Source organism: Mustela nigripes, chromosome 5 (genome assembly GCF_022355385.1).
Source record: "Mustela nigripes isolate SB6536 chromosome 5, MUSNIG.SB6536, whole genome shotgun sequence".
Lineage (NCBI taxonomy): Eukaryota > Metazoa > Chordata > Mammalia > Carnivora > Mustelidae > Mustela > Mustela nigripes.
This window is the reverse complement of record NC_081561.1, coordinates 69,247,839-69,264,746: the sequence shown is the minus strand read 5'-3', so window position 1 is coordinate 69,264,746 and position 16,908 is coordinate 69,247,839. Positions and strand designations below refer to the sequence as shown.

General features: G+C 37.4%; 1 protein-coding gene across 6 annotated transcripts in view; it reads left to right on the top strand.

Moving 5' to 3' along the window:
- FAM184A (family with sequence similarity 184 member A) overlaps positions 1 to 16,908 on the top strand; it is a 116,467-nt gene that overhangs the window by 30,604 nt on the left and 68,955 nt on the right. For all 6 annotated transcript variants that reach the window (XR_009404455.1, XM_059400631.1, XM_059400629.1 and 3 more), the window contains exons 2-3: positions 14,440 to 15,294; positions 15,993 to 16,128. Coding sequence is in view for 5 of the 6 variants with exons in the window: in XM_059400631.1 (XP_059256614.1) it covers positions 14,440 to 15,294; positions 15,993 to 16,128 (991 nt within the window). In the remaining variant the exon portion in view is untranslated. The remainder of the gene's footprint in view (positions 1 to 14,439; positions 15,295 to 15,992; positions 16,129 to 16,908) is intronic.

Here is a 16,908-nt window from a genome sequence, read left to right as displayed (position 1 = left end):
TCAGGCAGACCCCACACTCAGTACAGAGCTGAACGTGGGGCTCCATCTCATGACCCTGAGATCGCAACCAGAGCTGAAATCAAGGATTGGTCACTTACCTGGCTCAGCCATCCAGGCACCCCTATAGTCTGTTTTTGTGTGTTTGTTCATTCATTTGTTTTGGTTTTTATTTTTTTTATTACTTTTTAAGGTTTTATTTTTTTTAAGTAATCTCTCCACCCAATGTGGGGCTCGAACCAACAACTCCAAGATCAAGAATTACATGCTCTACCAGCTCTACCAATTTGTTTTGTTTTTTTTAGATTGCACATTTAAGTGAAATCTTATGGTAATTGTCTTTTTCTGTTGGACTTATTTTTGCCTAGCATAATACCCACTAGGTCCATTTGTGTCACAAATGGCAAGATCTCATTCGTTTTTATGGCTGAGTAATATTCTATTGTGTGTATATATCACATCTTATTTATTCATTCATCTATCATGGATACTTGGGCTGCTTCTATATGTTGGCTATTGTAAGTAAGTCTGTGATATACATAGGGGTTTGTATATCTTTTTGAATTCATGTTTCTGTTTTCTTCAGGCAAATACCCAGTAGTGGATTAAAAGATCGTATGATATTTCTATTTTTCATTTAAAATTTTTTTAAATTTAAATTCATTGTAATTGACATATAGCATATTATTAAGTTTCAGAGGTAGAATTTAGTGATTCATTACCTGCTTTTTACACTCAGTGCTCATTCCATCAAGTCCCCTACTTAATACCCACCACCCAGTTACCTCATGCCCCCCACCTCCCTCTATTTTAAAATTTTTAAGGAAACTCTTTAGTGTTTCTCACAGTGGCTGCACCTATTTATATTTGCAATCAGTAGTGCACAAAGATTCCTTCTCCACATCCTCATCAACACTTATTTCTTGTCTTTTTAATATTAGTCATTCTGACTGGTGTAAGGTGATATCTCATAGTGGTTTTGATTTGCGTTTTCCTGGTGATTAATGATGATGAGCATCTTTTCCTGTGTCTATTGGGCATCTGTATGTCTTATTTGGAGAAATGTCTATTCAGGTCCTCTGCTCATTTTTTAATTGGATTGCTTGTTTTTCGTTGTTGTTGAATTGTATGAATTCTTTATATATTTTGGTTATTAACCCCTTAAGGGATATGTCATTTGTAAACATCTTCTCCCAGTCACTGGGTTCCCTTTTCATTTTGTTGATGGTTTCCTTTGCTGTGCAAAAAGTGTTTAATTTTGGTGTAATCCCAATTGTTTATTTTTGCTTTTGTTTCCCTTACCTAAGGGGACATATCTATAAATACATTGCTAAGTTTGATGCCCAAGAGATTACTGCCTGTTTTGTTTTAGGAGTGTTATGGATTCCATTTTATATTTATCTCTTTAATCCATTTTGAGTTTATTTTTGTACATGGTATAAGAAAGTGGTCTAGTCTCATTCTTTTACATATGGCTGTCCATTTTTCCTAGAATCATTTACTGAAGAGACTATCTTTTCCCTATTGTATATTCTTGCCTCCTTTGACCTGTACTAACTGACCATATAGGTATGGGTTTATTTGGGGGCTCTCTGTTCTGTTCTGTTATTCTAGGTGTCTGGTATTGTGCCAGTACTGTACTTGTTTGATTATTGTCACTTTGAGGGTATCATGAAATCTGGGAGTGTGATACCTCCAACTTTGTTCTTTGTTCTCAAGTTTGCCCTGCTATTTGGGATCTTTTGTTGTTGTTTAAAAATTTAAGTAGTATTTGTTGTAATTCTGTGAAAATGCTTACTGGTCTCTTGACAGGGTTCCATTGAATCTATGGATTGTTTTGGGTATGATGGACATTTTGATGATATTCTTCCAGTCTATGAGCACAGTATACCTTCCCATTTGTTTGCATCATCTTTATTTTTGTTCATCATTGTCTTACAGTTTTCGGAGTGTAGGGCTTTCACCTCCTTGGTTAAATTTACTCTTAGATATTTTATTCTCATTGGCACAAATGTAAATGGGGTCCTTTTCTTAATTTCTGTTTCAGCTACTTCGTTATTAGAATGTAGAAATGCAACAGATTTCTGTGTATTAATTTTGTAGCCTACAACTTTACTGAATCCATATATTTGTTTTAGTATATTTTTGGTGGAGCGTCTAGGGCTTTCTCTATATAATATATAATCTACAAACAGTGACAGTTTTATTTCTTCCTTATCAGTTGGGATGCCTTTTATTTCTTTTTCTCATCTGAAGTCTGTGACTGGGACTTCTAATACTATGTTGAATAAAAGCGGTGAGAGTGGACCATCCTTATCTTGTTACTGATCTTGGAGGAAAAGTTCAGTTTTTCACCATCAGGTATGATGTTAGCTGTGGATATCATATGTGACCTTTATTCTGTTGAGGTATATTCCCTCTTAAGCCTGCTTTGTTGAGAGGTTGTTTGTTTTGTTTTGTTTTATCATGAATGGGTATTAAATTTTGTCAAATGCTTTTTCTGCATCTATTGGGATGCATCTGTTGAGATTTTTATCCTTCAAATTAATGTGATATATCATATTTATTTTGTGAATATTAAATCTCTCTTATGTCCCTGGAATAAATTCTACTTGATCATGGTGTATGATTTTTTTTTCTTTTAGTGTACTGTTGAATTTGGTTTGCTAATATTTTCTTGAGGATATTTGCATCTGTGTTCATCAGAGATATTGGCCTGTAGTTCTCTTCTTTTGTAGTGTCTGTCTGGTGTTGCTGTCAGAATAACGCAGTCTTAGAATAAATTTGGGACTTTTCTGTCCTTTTTTATTTTTATTTTTTAGAGTAGTTGGAGACCAGGTATTAACTCTTCCATAAATGTTTGATAGAATTTACCTGTGAAGCCATCTGGTCCTGGACTTTTGTTTGTTGGCAGTTAATTACCCAAGTCAATTTTGTCATCAGTAATTGGTCTCTTCAGATTTTCTATTTCTTCCTGATTTAGTTTTGGAATATTGAATGGATTTATCCATTTCTTCTAGATTGCCCAATTTGTTAGCTTTTTTTTTTTTTTATAATACTCTTTTACCATCCTTTGTATTTCTGTGGCATCAGTTTCCTCTTTTGTATCTGATTTATTTATCTATTTGTTTTTTTCTTGAGACTGGCCACAGGTTTATCAATTTTGTTGGTCTTTTTGAAGAACTTGCTCTTGGTTTCATTAATCTTTTCAGTTGTTTTTATAGACTTTATTTCATTTCTTTCTGATCCAATCCTTATTATTTCCTTCTTTCTACTAGCTTTGGGCTTTGTTTTTCTTATTTTTCTAGCTAAGTTAGAAAGAGAACCTCCTTTTGTTGTAACGTTAGGCTATTTTTTTGAGATTTATTTCTTGGGTTAGGCCTGTCATGTTATAAACTTCCTTCTTAGAACTGCTTTTGCTATATCCCAAAGATTTTAGACCATTGTGTTTTCATTTTCATGTGTTTCCATGTATCTTCTGTTCTCCTCTTCGACTTGCTGGTTGACCCATTGGTTCTTTAGTGGTATGTGCTTAGCCTTCAGGTGTTTGTGTTCTTTACTGTTTTTTTGTTTGTTTTGTTTTGTTTTGGTAATTTGATTTCTAGTTTCATACTTTTGTGGTTGGAAAAGACGCTTGATATGATTTCAGTCTTCTTAAATTTACTGAAGCTTGTTTTGTTGCCCAACATGTCCTCTGTTCTGGAGAATATTCCATGAATACTTAAAAAGAATATGGATTCTGCTGTTTGGGAATGGAAAGTTCTGTCTGTATCTGTTAGGTCCATCTGGTATAATGTATCATTCAAAGGCACTATTTCCATATTGATTTTCTGTCTAGATGATCTATCCACTGATGTGAATACCATGCCCTATTATTATTTTATTGCTGTCAATTTCTTTATGTCTGTCAGTAGTTGTTTTCTATTTAGGTGTTCCTATTTTGGGTCCATAGACATTTACAGTTGTCATATCCTCTTGTTGGATTGATACCTTTATCACTATGTAGTGCCTCTCTTGATCTCTTGCTTACAGTCTTTATCTTCTAAGTCCATTTTGTCTGATATAGGTATTACCACCCTGACTTTTGTGTTTTCTGTGTGTTGGGTTTTTTTTTTTTTTTTTTTTCTTTTTTCCCTTCCATTTTTCTGTCCCTCCACTTTTAGTCTGGTTTGATTCCTTAGGTCTGAAGTCTCTTGTAGGTAACATATAGATGGATCTTCTTTTCTTCTTCTTCTTTTTTTTAATCCATTCAGTAACTCTGTGTCTTTTGATTATAGCATTTCATCTATTTACATTTAAACTTGCTGGGTAGAGTATTCTTGGTTGCAGGTTTTTTTTTTCTTTCAGCACTTTGAATATCCTACTCCTTTCTGGCCTGCAAAATTTCTGCTGAAAAATTGGATGGTAGCCTTATGGGGTTTCTCTTGTATATAATTGTTATCTTTTGTTGCTTTAAAATTCTTTCTTTATCATTACAGTTTGCCATTTTAATTATCATGTGTCTTTGAGTTGACCTCTTTGGGTTCATCTTGTTAGGGGCTGTCTGTACCTCCTGGACCTGAATATCTGTTTCCTTTCCCATATTAGGGAAATTTTCAGCTGTTCTTCCTTCAAATAAGTTTTTGTTCCTCCCTCCCTCCCTCCCTCTCTTTCTTTCTTCTCGTAGGATCCCTATAAAGTAAATGTTATTATGCTTGATGTTGTCACTGAGTTGCTTTAGCCTGTTTTCATTCTTTATTATTTTTTTTGCTTGCTTTTAATGTTTAACTTGTGTTTCCTATAGTCTGCCGTTGATTCTCTCCAGGGAATTTTTTCAGTTACTGAATTCTTCTTCTCTGACTGGTTATTTTTTTATATTTACTATCTCTTTGTTGAAGTTCTGAGACCCTCCACTCTTTTCTCAAGTCACCAAGTATCTTTATGACCATTACTTGGGATTCTTTATCAGTCATATTGCTCATCTCCATTTTACTTAGCTCTTTTGCTATGATTTTGTCTCATTCTTTTATTTGGGAAGTATTCTTCTGTCTCCTCAATTTGTCTAACTCTGTGTTTCTGTGTATTAAGGAGGTCAGCTATGTCTCCTGATCTTGAAAGTAGTGACTTTGTGTAAAAAAGGTCTGTGGTGTCCTGTAATTTTGTACCCTGGTACAAAATCAGGTTTTTCACTGAGTGTCTCCTGTTTGGGCTGTGTGCCCCCTACTGTTGTGACTAAGCCATATTTACCTACAGCCCAGGTGGCTGCACTGACTTGCTTTTCCTCCTAAAGGCATATTGGGCAGGGTTTGGTCCCTACACAGTTGAAAGGCCTCTCTGAGGTTGCCTAGAGCTCATTGGTGGGTGAAGTTGGGGTCAGGCTATTTATCTACCATTAGCCTCTCTGCCATAACTACAGGACTTGCTTCCTGTGTGGGCAGCTAAAATGTTCAGCTGCTGGGTCTGCAGACATGCTGGTGTGTTGGATTCCATCTTCCCCTTTCCCCTGAGTAGGAGCCACTTTAGTACATGTCCCTGCTGGGGCTGCATGTGGGGAGTGTTGGGGTAGAAGCTGTTTTGGAGGATGCCTGCTGAGGTGGGTTTACAGGGAATGTATACAGCAACATAGATGGAGAGTGTTAGCTCTGGCTCCAGCAAGTGTCCAGCAATTGAGACTGGAGGAGGGGAAGAGAAATGGTGTCTGTCAGCACTATTATTCTTGGAGAAATCTGAACATCCCTCTCCCTCCAGTGCATATTCTGAGATTAGTAAATAAATCTTCATGTATACCATAGGTATGTGTCTCTGGTTGAAGTAATTATTATACTGGCTCATTAAAGATGGGGACTCAGATTCCTGTTGCCCTTCAGTTCTTTTGGCGCTAAGCCCACTGTTTTTTTTTTTCCTTTTTTTCCTTTTTTTAAATATTTTATTCATTTATTATAGAGAGGGAGAGAACAGAAGGGAGAGGAAGTCTCTCTCTCTCTGCCTGCCTCTGCCTACTTGTGATCTCTCTCTGTCAAATAAATAAATAAAATCTTTAAAAAAAAAAAAAAAGGGAGAGGAAGAGAGAATCTGAAGCAGACTGTGCTGAGCACAGGTCCTGACACAGGGCTTGATCCTACAACCATGAGATCATGTTCTGTGTCAAAATCCAAAGTCAGTGCTCAATCAGCAGAGCCACCTAGGTGCCCTTAGCCCACTGAATTTTAAAACTCCCAAAGTTAAGCCTCATTGGTTTTCAAAGCCAGGTTTTATGGGGACTCATATTCCTAGTATAGGTCCCTAGTGCCTAGAGTGCTTGGCATGGGGTCTGATCCTCTCACTTCTTTGTGGTGTCTATCCTGCTTGTGGTTAGTTTCACAGAGGGGTTTGGTTCCCAGCTATGTCTGTGCCCTTCTACCCTTTTCAGTGTGGCTTCCTCTCTAGGATTAGTCGTGGGAGGTCTGTTCTCCCAGTCTTCAGGTCATTTTCAGAGTTAGCTGCATATTTGTAGTTGTTACATCAGAGTGTCCATGGGAGAAGGTGAGCTCAAGATCCTGAGAATTTGTAAACACATTTTATTAACATGCCCTTATATAGTAAGTATGCTAATAATATACCAGCTTCAAAAGATGAACCATTTCATAGAAACATTAGATTCCCTAAGTAAGCCACCTAGAACTCATTTGTAATATTTGGTAATTTGTGAAAATTTTACTTATACAGCAGGTCTGGGAATACTTTGGGATATAAATTGTGGTATAGAGCAATGGTCTGTGTTATTGCTCTAGAACAGAGAGGATAGAAATTACATGGCAGAGTTAGATAATCCACTATTTTTGAGAAGTTTGAGGGTCTCTTTTCAGCATTCTTTAATTTTGGTGCCTTAAGGCCGAAAGTAACTTTTTGGTGAGTAGCTCAATTAGAAGAACTGAGTATTTAATGATAAAAACATATTCTTTGGGGCACCTGGGTGGCTCAGTGGGTTAAGCCTCTGCCTTCGGCTCAGGTCATGATCCCAGAGTCCTGGGATCGAGCCCCACATGGGGCTCTCTGCTCATCATGGAGCCTGCTTCCCTTCCTCTCTCTGCCTGCCTCTCTGCCTACTTGTGATCTCTCTCTGTCAAATAAATAAAATATTTTAAAAAACCATCTTCTTCACTTGTTTAAGATGTATAGGATCTTTTTAAAATTAATCTGAGATTGCTCCTTTATTACTTATTAAGTTCCTTTGTGCCTCATACAGTGCTTATGTGCTTGAGGGTAAATCCTTCCTTCCTCCCTCTCCTGTTCGTGTGTTTTCTGTCTCTGACACTGATAAGAAAGGAAAAGTGAACAAGTTTCCAGAATTTTCACATAAGTAAAAAATAGAGATTGAGACGGGCAGGAAAACATTTAGAAGAGAATTGATGAGAAGGATCTGCTAACGGTTGCTGTGTGTCTGAGTCTGTCTTTAGTGAGGCATGCTGGGAAGGCGGAGACTGGCCTCACTAACTAACATTAGTGGCGGCCTTTATGGCCAATGGAGAGAAGGTGCTGATGGCTCCTGCACACCAGGAAGATGAATTCATCTCCCTGTTATGGAGGAGTGTGAAGCCATCAGAAAGCAGTTGTCCATCTTCTCTCTCTACCTAAAACCTCAGTCTTCAGCCTTGCTCTCTTGGGAGGACATTTTCCTACTCAGAGCCAACATCAGTCTTTCCACCTGTGCCAGGGAAGCCTGATTTCAGACTTTCTCCATGACTTCGGTTCCCTAGTTGGCCCTTCCTGGTTCACATTTTCAAACCCTCTTTTTAAAAAAAGCACTCTACCTGGATTTTGCTGCTTCTTAGGCTATCATTCTAGTGTCCCTAGGTGTTTCTCTTACCCACAGTTTCTTGGAGTTTTTCTCTATCAATGGATTTACTCCATTCACTTACCATCCACTCACCCACTTTGCCACTTGTCTTCCAGCTTTTCTGGCACCATTCTACCAAATGTGCTCTCAAAGACCTACTTCTGAGATTTAGGTTCTGAATGCAGAGAGTTTGAGTCTTCATTTTTCTTGATTTTTATGCAGCCTTGGACAAGAGCTACTGTCCATTCCTCACATCTTAGACCTTGGTCCTCCATCTAAGGGTCTTCATCTGTCCAGCACATTCCCTCTGTCTGTGGGTCCTCATCCTCCCTGCTGCCCCCAAACCCTGTCCAAGGCCTGGTCCTCAGTCTTTTTCACTCTTTCTCAGTAGTTTCTCCCCTCTAGATTTCATTCAGCCCAACTGCTACACGTACCTCTGCGGCATGAGCATGTCTACATTTCCAGCTCTGGAACCCATTTTTCCCTTCACAGAGTCATAGGCTTTTCCATCTCTGTGCCTTCTGCTCTTACTCAGCCTTTGGTCCAGTATTCTATCTCTGTAGGTTTCCCTTTATCATTTTGACTAAATGAAGAGATCCTGGTTAAGATAAAGTAAGCATTTCATTCAGTTAATAATGGGAAACACATTTCATTCATTTCATTCAGTTAATAATGGGAAACACATTACCCCTTACAAAGACTCATTTTGTATTTCTTCTCCTATGTATAACTCATTGAAATTTTACTTTGACTAATGAAGTAAATATTTCTTTAAGGTCGGTTTCCACCAAGCATGAGAACAAATACCTCGTATATGCATCCAGTTCGCAGTCATGTTTACTGTGCCAGGGATAGGTCTTGGCACATAACCGGTGTGCAATATATTTTTGCTGTAGGAAAGAATAAATGAAGTAAGAAATGACCATTAAAGATTTGCCAGTAAGTTATCAAATTTTAACTAGGTAATTGGATTTTTGAAAAATTTTCTCAAAATATATGTTCTTTTTCAAAAGTTAAATGATTAACATTCAATATTCTTTGAAGATTTTAAGAATGACATTTGTAAATGTTTTATTTCAGTGGTTTTTTTAAAGGGCTGTGCTTTTTAAAAAAAAATTTTAAAGGTTTGATTTATTTATTTGACAGAAATAACACAAGTGGGCAGAGAGGCAGGCTGAGAGGGAGGGGGAAGCAGGCTCCCTGCTGAGCAGGGAGCCTGATGCAGGACTGGAGCCCAGGACACTGAGACCATGACCTGAGCTGAAAGCAGAGACTTAAGACTCACTGAACCACCCAAGTACCCTCAGTGGGTGATTTTTAAGGAAAATTTCAGGATATCTGTTGGTAATTAATGAGCGTTCCTTTAATTTTCTCTATTTTGATTGTCGGGTTTTTTAAAAATGAGAGCATTTTGAATATTGATTGTTATTTTAGCATAATTAATGTTAATCTTCTAAAAGTGTTTAAGGTTTTCTAACTGTAATAGTAACATGCATTCTTTATTGAAGGTTCATAAATACTGAATACCCCAGTTAAAATCTGGCTTATTTCTTTATATACCTTTAATATGTATCTGCACACACATACACACTCACATTTTTCCCTCTATAAGATTGGATCTCATTGATACAGCATTGCATATTTGTGGTCTCTTACAGGCTTTTGCTTATATTACGAAGTATTCTCCTAAATGAGATATGCATTTTAATGACTTTATGATATTACATTGTTTGAATTTACCATCATTTATTCAATGACTCTGTTATTTTAATGGTATTAAAATATAATGGTATAATAGCTTAACATATTTCAAGCTAATATACATATACTCATCAATAAAAATGTTATTACTAATGAGTTAAATTTTAGTGAGAACATATTTATATATTGCCAATATATTAATTCAGTCTGCCATGATATAGAACCATAGACCTTCTCACTGTATCTTCACATGTCTGAAAGAGAAAGGAAGCAAACTCTCTCGTGTCCCTTATAAAGGCACTGATCCCATCACGAGGACACCTCCCTCATGATCTTGTCTAAACTTAATTATATCCCAAAGGTGCTGTCTCCAAATACTGTCAGATTGGACGTTAGGTCTTCGGTAGATGAATTTTGTTTGGGGAGGGAGATGGACACAGTTTGGTCCATAGCAGCCAACAGTGAGAACTATTTCAGAAACTATTTGTTGTTCCCTAAGTAACATTTTAAAAACTAGGACATAGAATTGTTTTCAATTATCCATGGGTAAGATTATCTGAAAATCTTCACAGAAAAAGTAAAAATTCCAACTATTTCTTCTTCATCATGGAATATATAATTAAATTGTGCATTATTGGCGTAAAATGGAAGTGTGAAATTACATGAAATTACTGAAATGATTGTATTGTCCTATTTTCTGAATGTTCATAGTTCCAGAACAACTGCAAGTGGCTCTTACTATCTTTTATGAGAAGAGACATTAGAGAGTTTCCTATTCCTGTGTGGAAAATAATAGCCAATTTTATGGGTGATTATTATCACTTACCAAAGTTTCTTTTAAGATTAGTCTCATTCTGTCCATAAGTGATATAACTAATAAAAAAGGCTTACCATCTTATAGTGCTTTATATTTTTTGAAAAACCATTGTATAACATCATTTTTTTAAATGTCAGTGATAGATTGATCTTATAACAATGTCACTAGAATAGAATAAATATGATCTCTATTCAATATTGAGAAACTTGAAGCTTGGAGAAATAAAGTTATCTTACCTAGGGTCAAAAATTCGGTTTGGGGGCACCTGGGTGGCTCAGTGGGTTAAAAGCCTCTGCCTTCGGCTCAAGTCATGATCCCAGGGTCCTGGGATCTAGCCCCACATGGGGCTCTCTGCTCAGGGGGAAGCTTGCTTCCTCCTGTCTCTCTGCCTGCCTCTCTGCCTGCTTCTGATCTCTGTCAAGTAAATAAATAAAATCTTAAAAAAAAAAAAATTCCATTTGGATCAGTTCTGTTACTTCAAGTCATATTTTCTGTGTGTTCAAAGAATCTATTTTTTTGGTCTGAGTAATGGTAATTAATCAGAGAAAGATACTTTAAGATGGTTACCTTTGTAATTACATAGAAAAGTGAGCAGTTAGAGGATATATCTTGTTAATGTCATTCGAAAATTCATATTAGCATCCTTATTTAAAAATATCATTAAATAGTGGTATATTTTAAATGGTCATTTAAAAGCACTATTGAGGCACATGGGTGGCTCAGTCAGTTAAGTGTCTGCCTTTGACTCAGGTCATGATCCCAGGGATCGAGTCCTGTTTTGGGCTTCCAGCTCAGCAGGGAGTCTGCTTCTCCTTCTCCCCATCTTATGTTCTCTCTGTCCCTCTCTCTCTCAAATAAATAAAATCCTTTTGATAAATAAAAGCACTATTAATTTGTTATTATGCTTGGCATCCTGTTATTGTTCCTTTTTAAGTTTTTAGAAACTTTATTTTAACATTGTTGTCCTGCAGGATACTGTTATATAGCCAATAGGATGTATGACCAGTAGAATATTATATTTCTTTTATATAATATAGTTTCAGAATCAAATAATTGGTTTTCTTAACATATGAGTTGTTGCAGTTAGAACCATGGACTCTTTGATACTAAACAAAGCCACTGCAAATTCAGTTACTTTTTATTTTTGGCTGCCAGTTTGGGCTGGTAAGATGGCTTGGCCTGTGTATATCAGAACAGAAGTCAGTAATAAGGTCTCTTTCACAATTTCTCGACTTTGCTGTTGTAGTGGGAAAGCAGCTGTAGGCTCTCCATATGCAAAGGGGCATAGCTGTGCTCCAATAAAAGAATTTACAAAGACAGGCAACAGCCATATTGGGCCTACAGGTCCCACTTTGCTGACCCTTGGATTAGAATATCAAGTGAAATACAGCTCTTCACCATAATATTTCCCTATTATATGTCAGCTGCTTTATTACTTAAATTCTATTCTTTTTAACTTAATGCTTTCATTTTGCATGCTACTGTGCTTTTATATTGTCAGCTACTTTTGTAGGCTTTCTAACATCCATACATAGCTTTCCAACATTGTTGTCAAGACCCCCAAATGTCATCAATTGAACATTTACTGAGTCTCAGGAATGAGTGGTGGTAAGGAAACGAAGGTACTGGATTTAAAGAAAAGATAGACTCCCATGGATTTGGGTGGTCTTGGAACTTATTAAAGGACATAGAACTTGAGCTGACCCTTCAAAGACCGCAGGGAAATTAAGTATTAGAAAAAAGAGAAGAATATTTAGGGGCACCTGGGTGGTCGGTCCGTTAAGCCTCTGCCTTCAGCTCAGGTCATGATCACAGGGTCCTGGGATCGAGCCCTGCATTGGGCTCCCTGGTGAGTGGGGAACTTGCTACTCCCTCTTCCTCCCTCCATGATCATGCTATCACACACACACTCTTTCTCTCTCTCTCCCTTTCTTTAAATAAATTAAAAAATTTTTAAAAAGGTAAAAAGAGAGGAGTATTATTATTTTTTTAGAAGAGTTTTTTTTATTCATTTGACAGAGCACACAAGCAGGGGGAGTGGCAGTCTGAGGGAGAGGGTGAAGTAGGCTCCCTGGTGAGCAAGGAGACTGATGTGGGGCTTGATCCCAGAACCCTGGGATCATGACCTGAGCCAAAGGCAGACACTTAACTGACTGAGCCACCAGGTGCCCCCCTAAAGAAGAGTATTTAAATAAATTATTGACAAAGGGAAGCTCCCATTTCCCATACTGTTTCATCCCTAGTTATATGGAATCCCACCACAGATTGGTTCTTTTCAAGATCATTTCCTGGGTTAAAATGATGAAAAGTGTGACTTTTTTTTTTTTTATATTAAGTTATGTTAGTCACCATACAGTACATCATTAGTTTTTGATGTAGTGTTCCAGGTTTCATTGTCTAGGGATTCCTTCTCATTATCTCTCATCCTTCCACCTGCTTCATGTGGTAGATAAGGGAAGCACACAGACTGCCCTGGGAAGGTCTTAGAGCTGTGCTCTCTCTACACCACTCTGGCAAATGGACTTCTCTCCATCTGGGTGGTGTGTTTTTCCTTAGTGCCTCCTTTAGCCTTTTCTGGGCATCCACATGCCAGGTGGGTATGACCCTGAGGGAGGGTTATAGGAGACCACCAACTTTCCTGGATTTTAAGCTACCTTTAAGCTTAAATGTATAAATGAAAGAGTCTTCCATGGGGATCTTTGTTAGCTCATTAGGGATATAACCTAGGATTTGGAATTAGAGGTATTTAAAGAGAGAGAGAGAGAGAGAAGTTGTAAATTAGCATTTATTTCCCTTCTGTTGCATATATTTTCCTTTTGGAGGTTAGCTAGCAGGAGAAGTAGCTGGCAAGAATAATGGGATTTTGCCATCTTTCAATCTTTTTGCCTCTGTTATGATTACATCTCACAAAATAGCGCAGACCAAGTGAATATATGGGTAAGAAATTGATTCTGGAAGACAGGGCCCTATGTGGAGAGAGTGAAGCCCTTGTAGTGGGGTAAGTCTCCAATGACTCTTCTCCTTGCATAAATATAGCTATAGGCCAGGCAGGTGACCACCTAGATTTAGCAGTATGTTCTAGGCTTATTAGGGTATCTGAAGAGCCAGGGAGTCTGTCTCCATAGCCTCAGGCTATGTAAACAAGTTCTCTACAAAAATGGCAGTGCTTTTGCATCTTCATTACAGTTTCTGGCTCTTGGTGCTAGGATTCATTTTTAAAGCCAGAATAAGATCACATTAAAATGAGCAAAGCTCTAGGACACTGATTTTAGCTTCTGGTTGGTCGGATTGTGTAGTTTCATTTCTTTTTACTTCAGAAGAAAGTGGGTGCATCTCAGCGTTAAGTAATAGTCATGAATATTATACTATTTGACCACAATGGTATGATGGAGAGGATCAAAGAACATGCAAGAATGGGAGCATTACTATAAAGGGACTGTGTTGTCATTTGGAATTAAGGTTGGGAAAATCTTAATGGAATCATTAAAATCTAGGGACTAAAATAAAAATAAAGACCTGTACTCAATACACTCTGGCTCTAGGGACCTGGCTTGCCTGGAAACAGAGGAAGAATTAGGGAGTGAGTAAAACTACAGTGTTTGATGTTGAGCAGAAAAATGTGAATGGATTTTATAAGGAGACTACTATGAGCTTGAAGAGGATTAGCCTCAAAAACAGACCATAGGAGAATTAGAAAAGAACCTCTCTAAATTTAGAACCTACCAGACATTAAACAGATAAAAGAGGCCTTTAGGAAGAGTTAGGACCTAGATGCAAAGCCTCTCTTCCTCTGGGACACTCATGTAGGGCATACACTTACTCTGAGGTTTTTCTCCTGACACTCACTCCCAAGCTAGAGAGGGCCATATGGAAAACTCCTTGCTATTCTCTTTGCTGTTTTATTTGTAGCAGAGTCTTCAGGTGCAACTTTTAAGGTTGGGGTAAGGTAAAAGTAGCCAAGTAAATCAATCTATGAATCCAAAACAATACATGAAGCTTCGGTATTTAGTATTTACCATAGCCAATATTATGTGTGTTGAAAAATATCAGTCCAAATGAAAGAATTAACTTCCAATAAGAAAAGAATGTGGTTTGCTGAATTGCTTCTCCCTTTTTCAAAATCATGCAGGTAATATATGCTTTAAACACTAAAAATGATGAGCATGAATCTGCAATCCAAGCCCTCAAAGATGCTCATGAAGAAGAAATCCAGCAGATTCTTGCAGAAACAAGAGAAAAAATACTGCAGTATAAAAGCAAAGTAACGGAGGAGTTAGACCTTAAGCGAAAGATTCAGGTTTTAGAAGCATCATTAGAAGATCACATAAAAATGAAGCAGCAGGCTTTGACAGAATTTGAAGCTTATAAGCACAGAGTTGAGGACATGCAACTTTGTGCAGAAGCCCAGCATGTCCAACGCATAGTAACCATGTCTAGAGAGGTTGAAGAGATTAGAAGGAAATTTGAGGAAAGATTACGGAGTTTTGGACAACTCCAGGTACAGTTTGAGAAAGACAAACGCTTGGCCTTGGAAGATTTGCGAACTGCTCACAGACGGGAGATCCAAGAGCTGTTGAAGTCACAGCAGGATCACAGTGCCTCGGTCAGTAAAGGGCAGGAGAAGGCAGAGGAGCTGCACAGAATGGAGGTGGAGACCTTAAACCAAACCTTGGAAGAGCTAAGACTTGAACGGAAAAAGCTCATTGAGGATTATGAAGGCAAGTTGAATAAAGCTCAGTCTTTTTATGAGCATGAGCTTGATACTTTGAAAAGGTCACAGCTTTTTACTGCAGAAAGCCTACAGGCTAGCAAAGAAAAGGAAGCTGATCTTAGAAAAGAATTTCAGGGACAAGAAGCAATTTTACGAAAAACCATAGGAAAGTTAAAGACGGAGTTACAGATGGTACAGGATGAAGCTGGAAGTCTTCGTGACAAATGCCAAAAGCTTCAGATAGCACTTGTTACAGCAGAGAACAGTGTTCAGGTAAGTAAAGAATGCCACATTAACATACAGATTTTTACCCCTCAGTTTTGTCTTTATCTTTCCAATTAGACTACTTTAACTTTTTTCCATTTTGCTTTCTCCAACTTTTGCTTTGTGAGAAAACCAATAAAGGGATAATTTGTACTACTCTGTAGTTATTATTTCCAACTAGAACTTCAGATATAAAGAATAGTTAAAAATCTTACTGATTATGACAGGATTTTATTGAAATATCATGTTAATATTTTTCACAAGTGACTTGGGAGAGTTAAAATATTGGGCTTTGGGTTTAGTTGTGTTTTCTTCCTTACCTTCATTAATAATGGTCTACCCAGACAATGAACAAAAATTGATTGCTTTATAAACCTGAATTAAATAGGCATATGTCACATTTGAAAAGAAGGCCAAGAAGTCCCTACAAATTTTGTTTTATTGGCATAGAAAATTTCATAGCTGTTTCTATACAGTATTTGAGTGGATTAGAAGCGGTAGAATAGTCTTTCATGATTGCGTCATATGATTTATGAAGATAAGTTAAAAGTGTTATCAAAACAGATTTAAAAGTAGGTATTATTAACTGTGACTTTTGAATAAGAGAAAGTTGATGCTTGTAATTTAAGTGAATTATTATCATTAGCTTAGCTAATTAGGTCAGCATCATTCTTGCATATTAATAATGGCTATTTGATCATTCTTAGGTTCTTCAAAAACAGCTTGATGATGCCAAGGAGGGAGAGATGGCCTTGTTGAGCAAACACAAGGAAGTGGAAAGTGAGCTAGCAGCGGCCAGAGAACGTTTACAACAACAAGCTTCAGACCTTGTCCTCAAAGCTAGTATGTGTGACCACAGTTCTTGGTCTATTCCTCAGCTAAAACCAACACTGAAACGTTAATTCAAGAAAAAATTTGCCTTTCCTACTCATACTTTAAAATTAGACTCTAAACATGTTGAAGGTCTCTAACTTCTTCGTAATCATAAGTAAGATAAGCAAATAATAACTTATTAGGAATATATATTTATAAAAAATTAAGAGTTAGCAGCAATAAATCACTCACTAAAAACAATGAAGCATTCTTTCTAAGGGCTTTTATTCTTTAAAAACATACGTTTAAAAAAATCCATATGTATTTAAATTACCCTATATGTGAATCACAGTATCTCATTTCATTTAGTTTATTAATAGGGATCACTTTACATATAAAACCTGAGTTGTCCATTCTACTATGGCTAATGTGCTCCTTTCTTAGCCCTTACTACAGGAAGTGCTGACCCATGTCATATGCCCAAGTATTTATGGTGCCAGGTAAAGCCATTTGAACTAGTTCTCTGAGGATGCCATTTGATTGGCTCATCAGTGAATCCCATACAACCTTTCCCCTAAGTAGGAGTTTTTCAACTTTAATGTGTACAAAATTACCCCAAAGTGCTTGTGCAACCACAGGTGCTGGGCTCCAGCTTCAGAGCTTCTGAGACAGTAGGTCGGGGATGTTCTTCACTGCCAGCAAGGGCTCCAGGTCTCCTGGTCCAGAGCACACTAAGGATCACTGCCCTAACACAAGCTTTCTGAGACCCTTTTTCTCATTCTCATTTTTCATCTTTCTCTCGTCCACTCT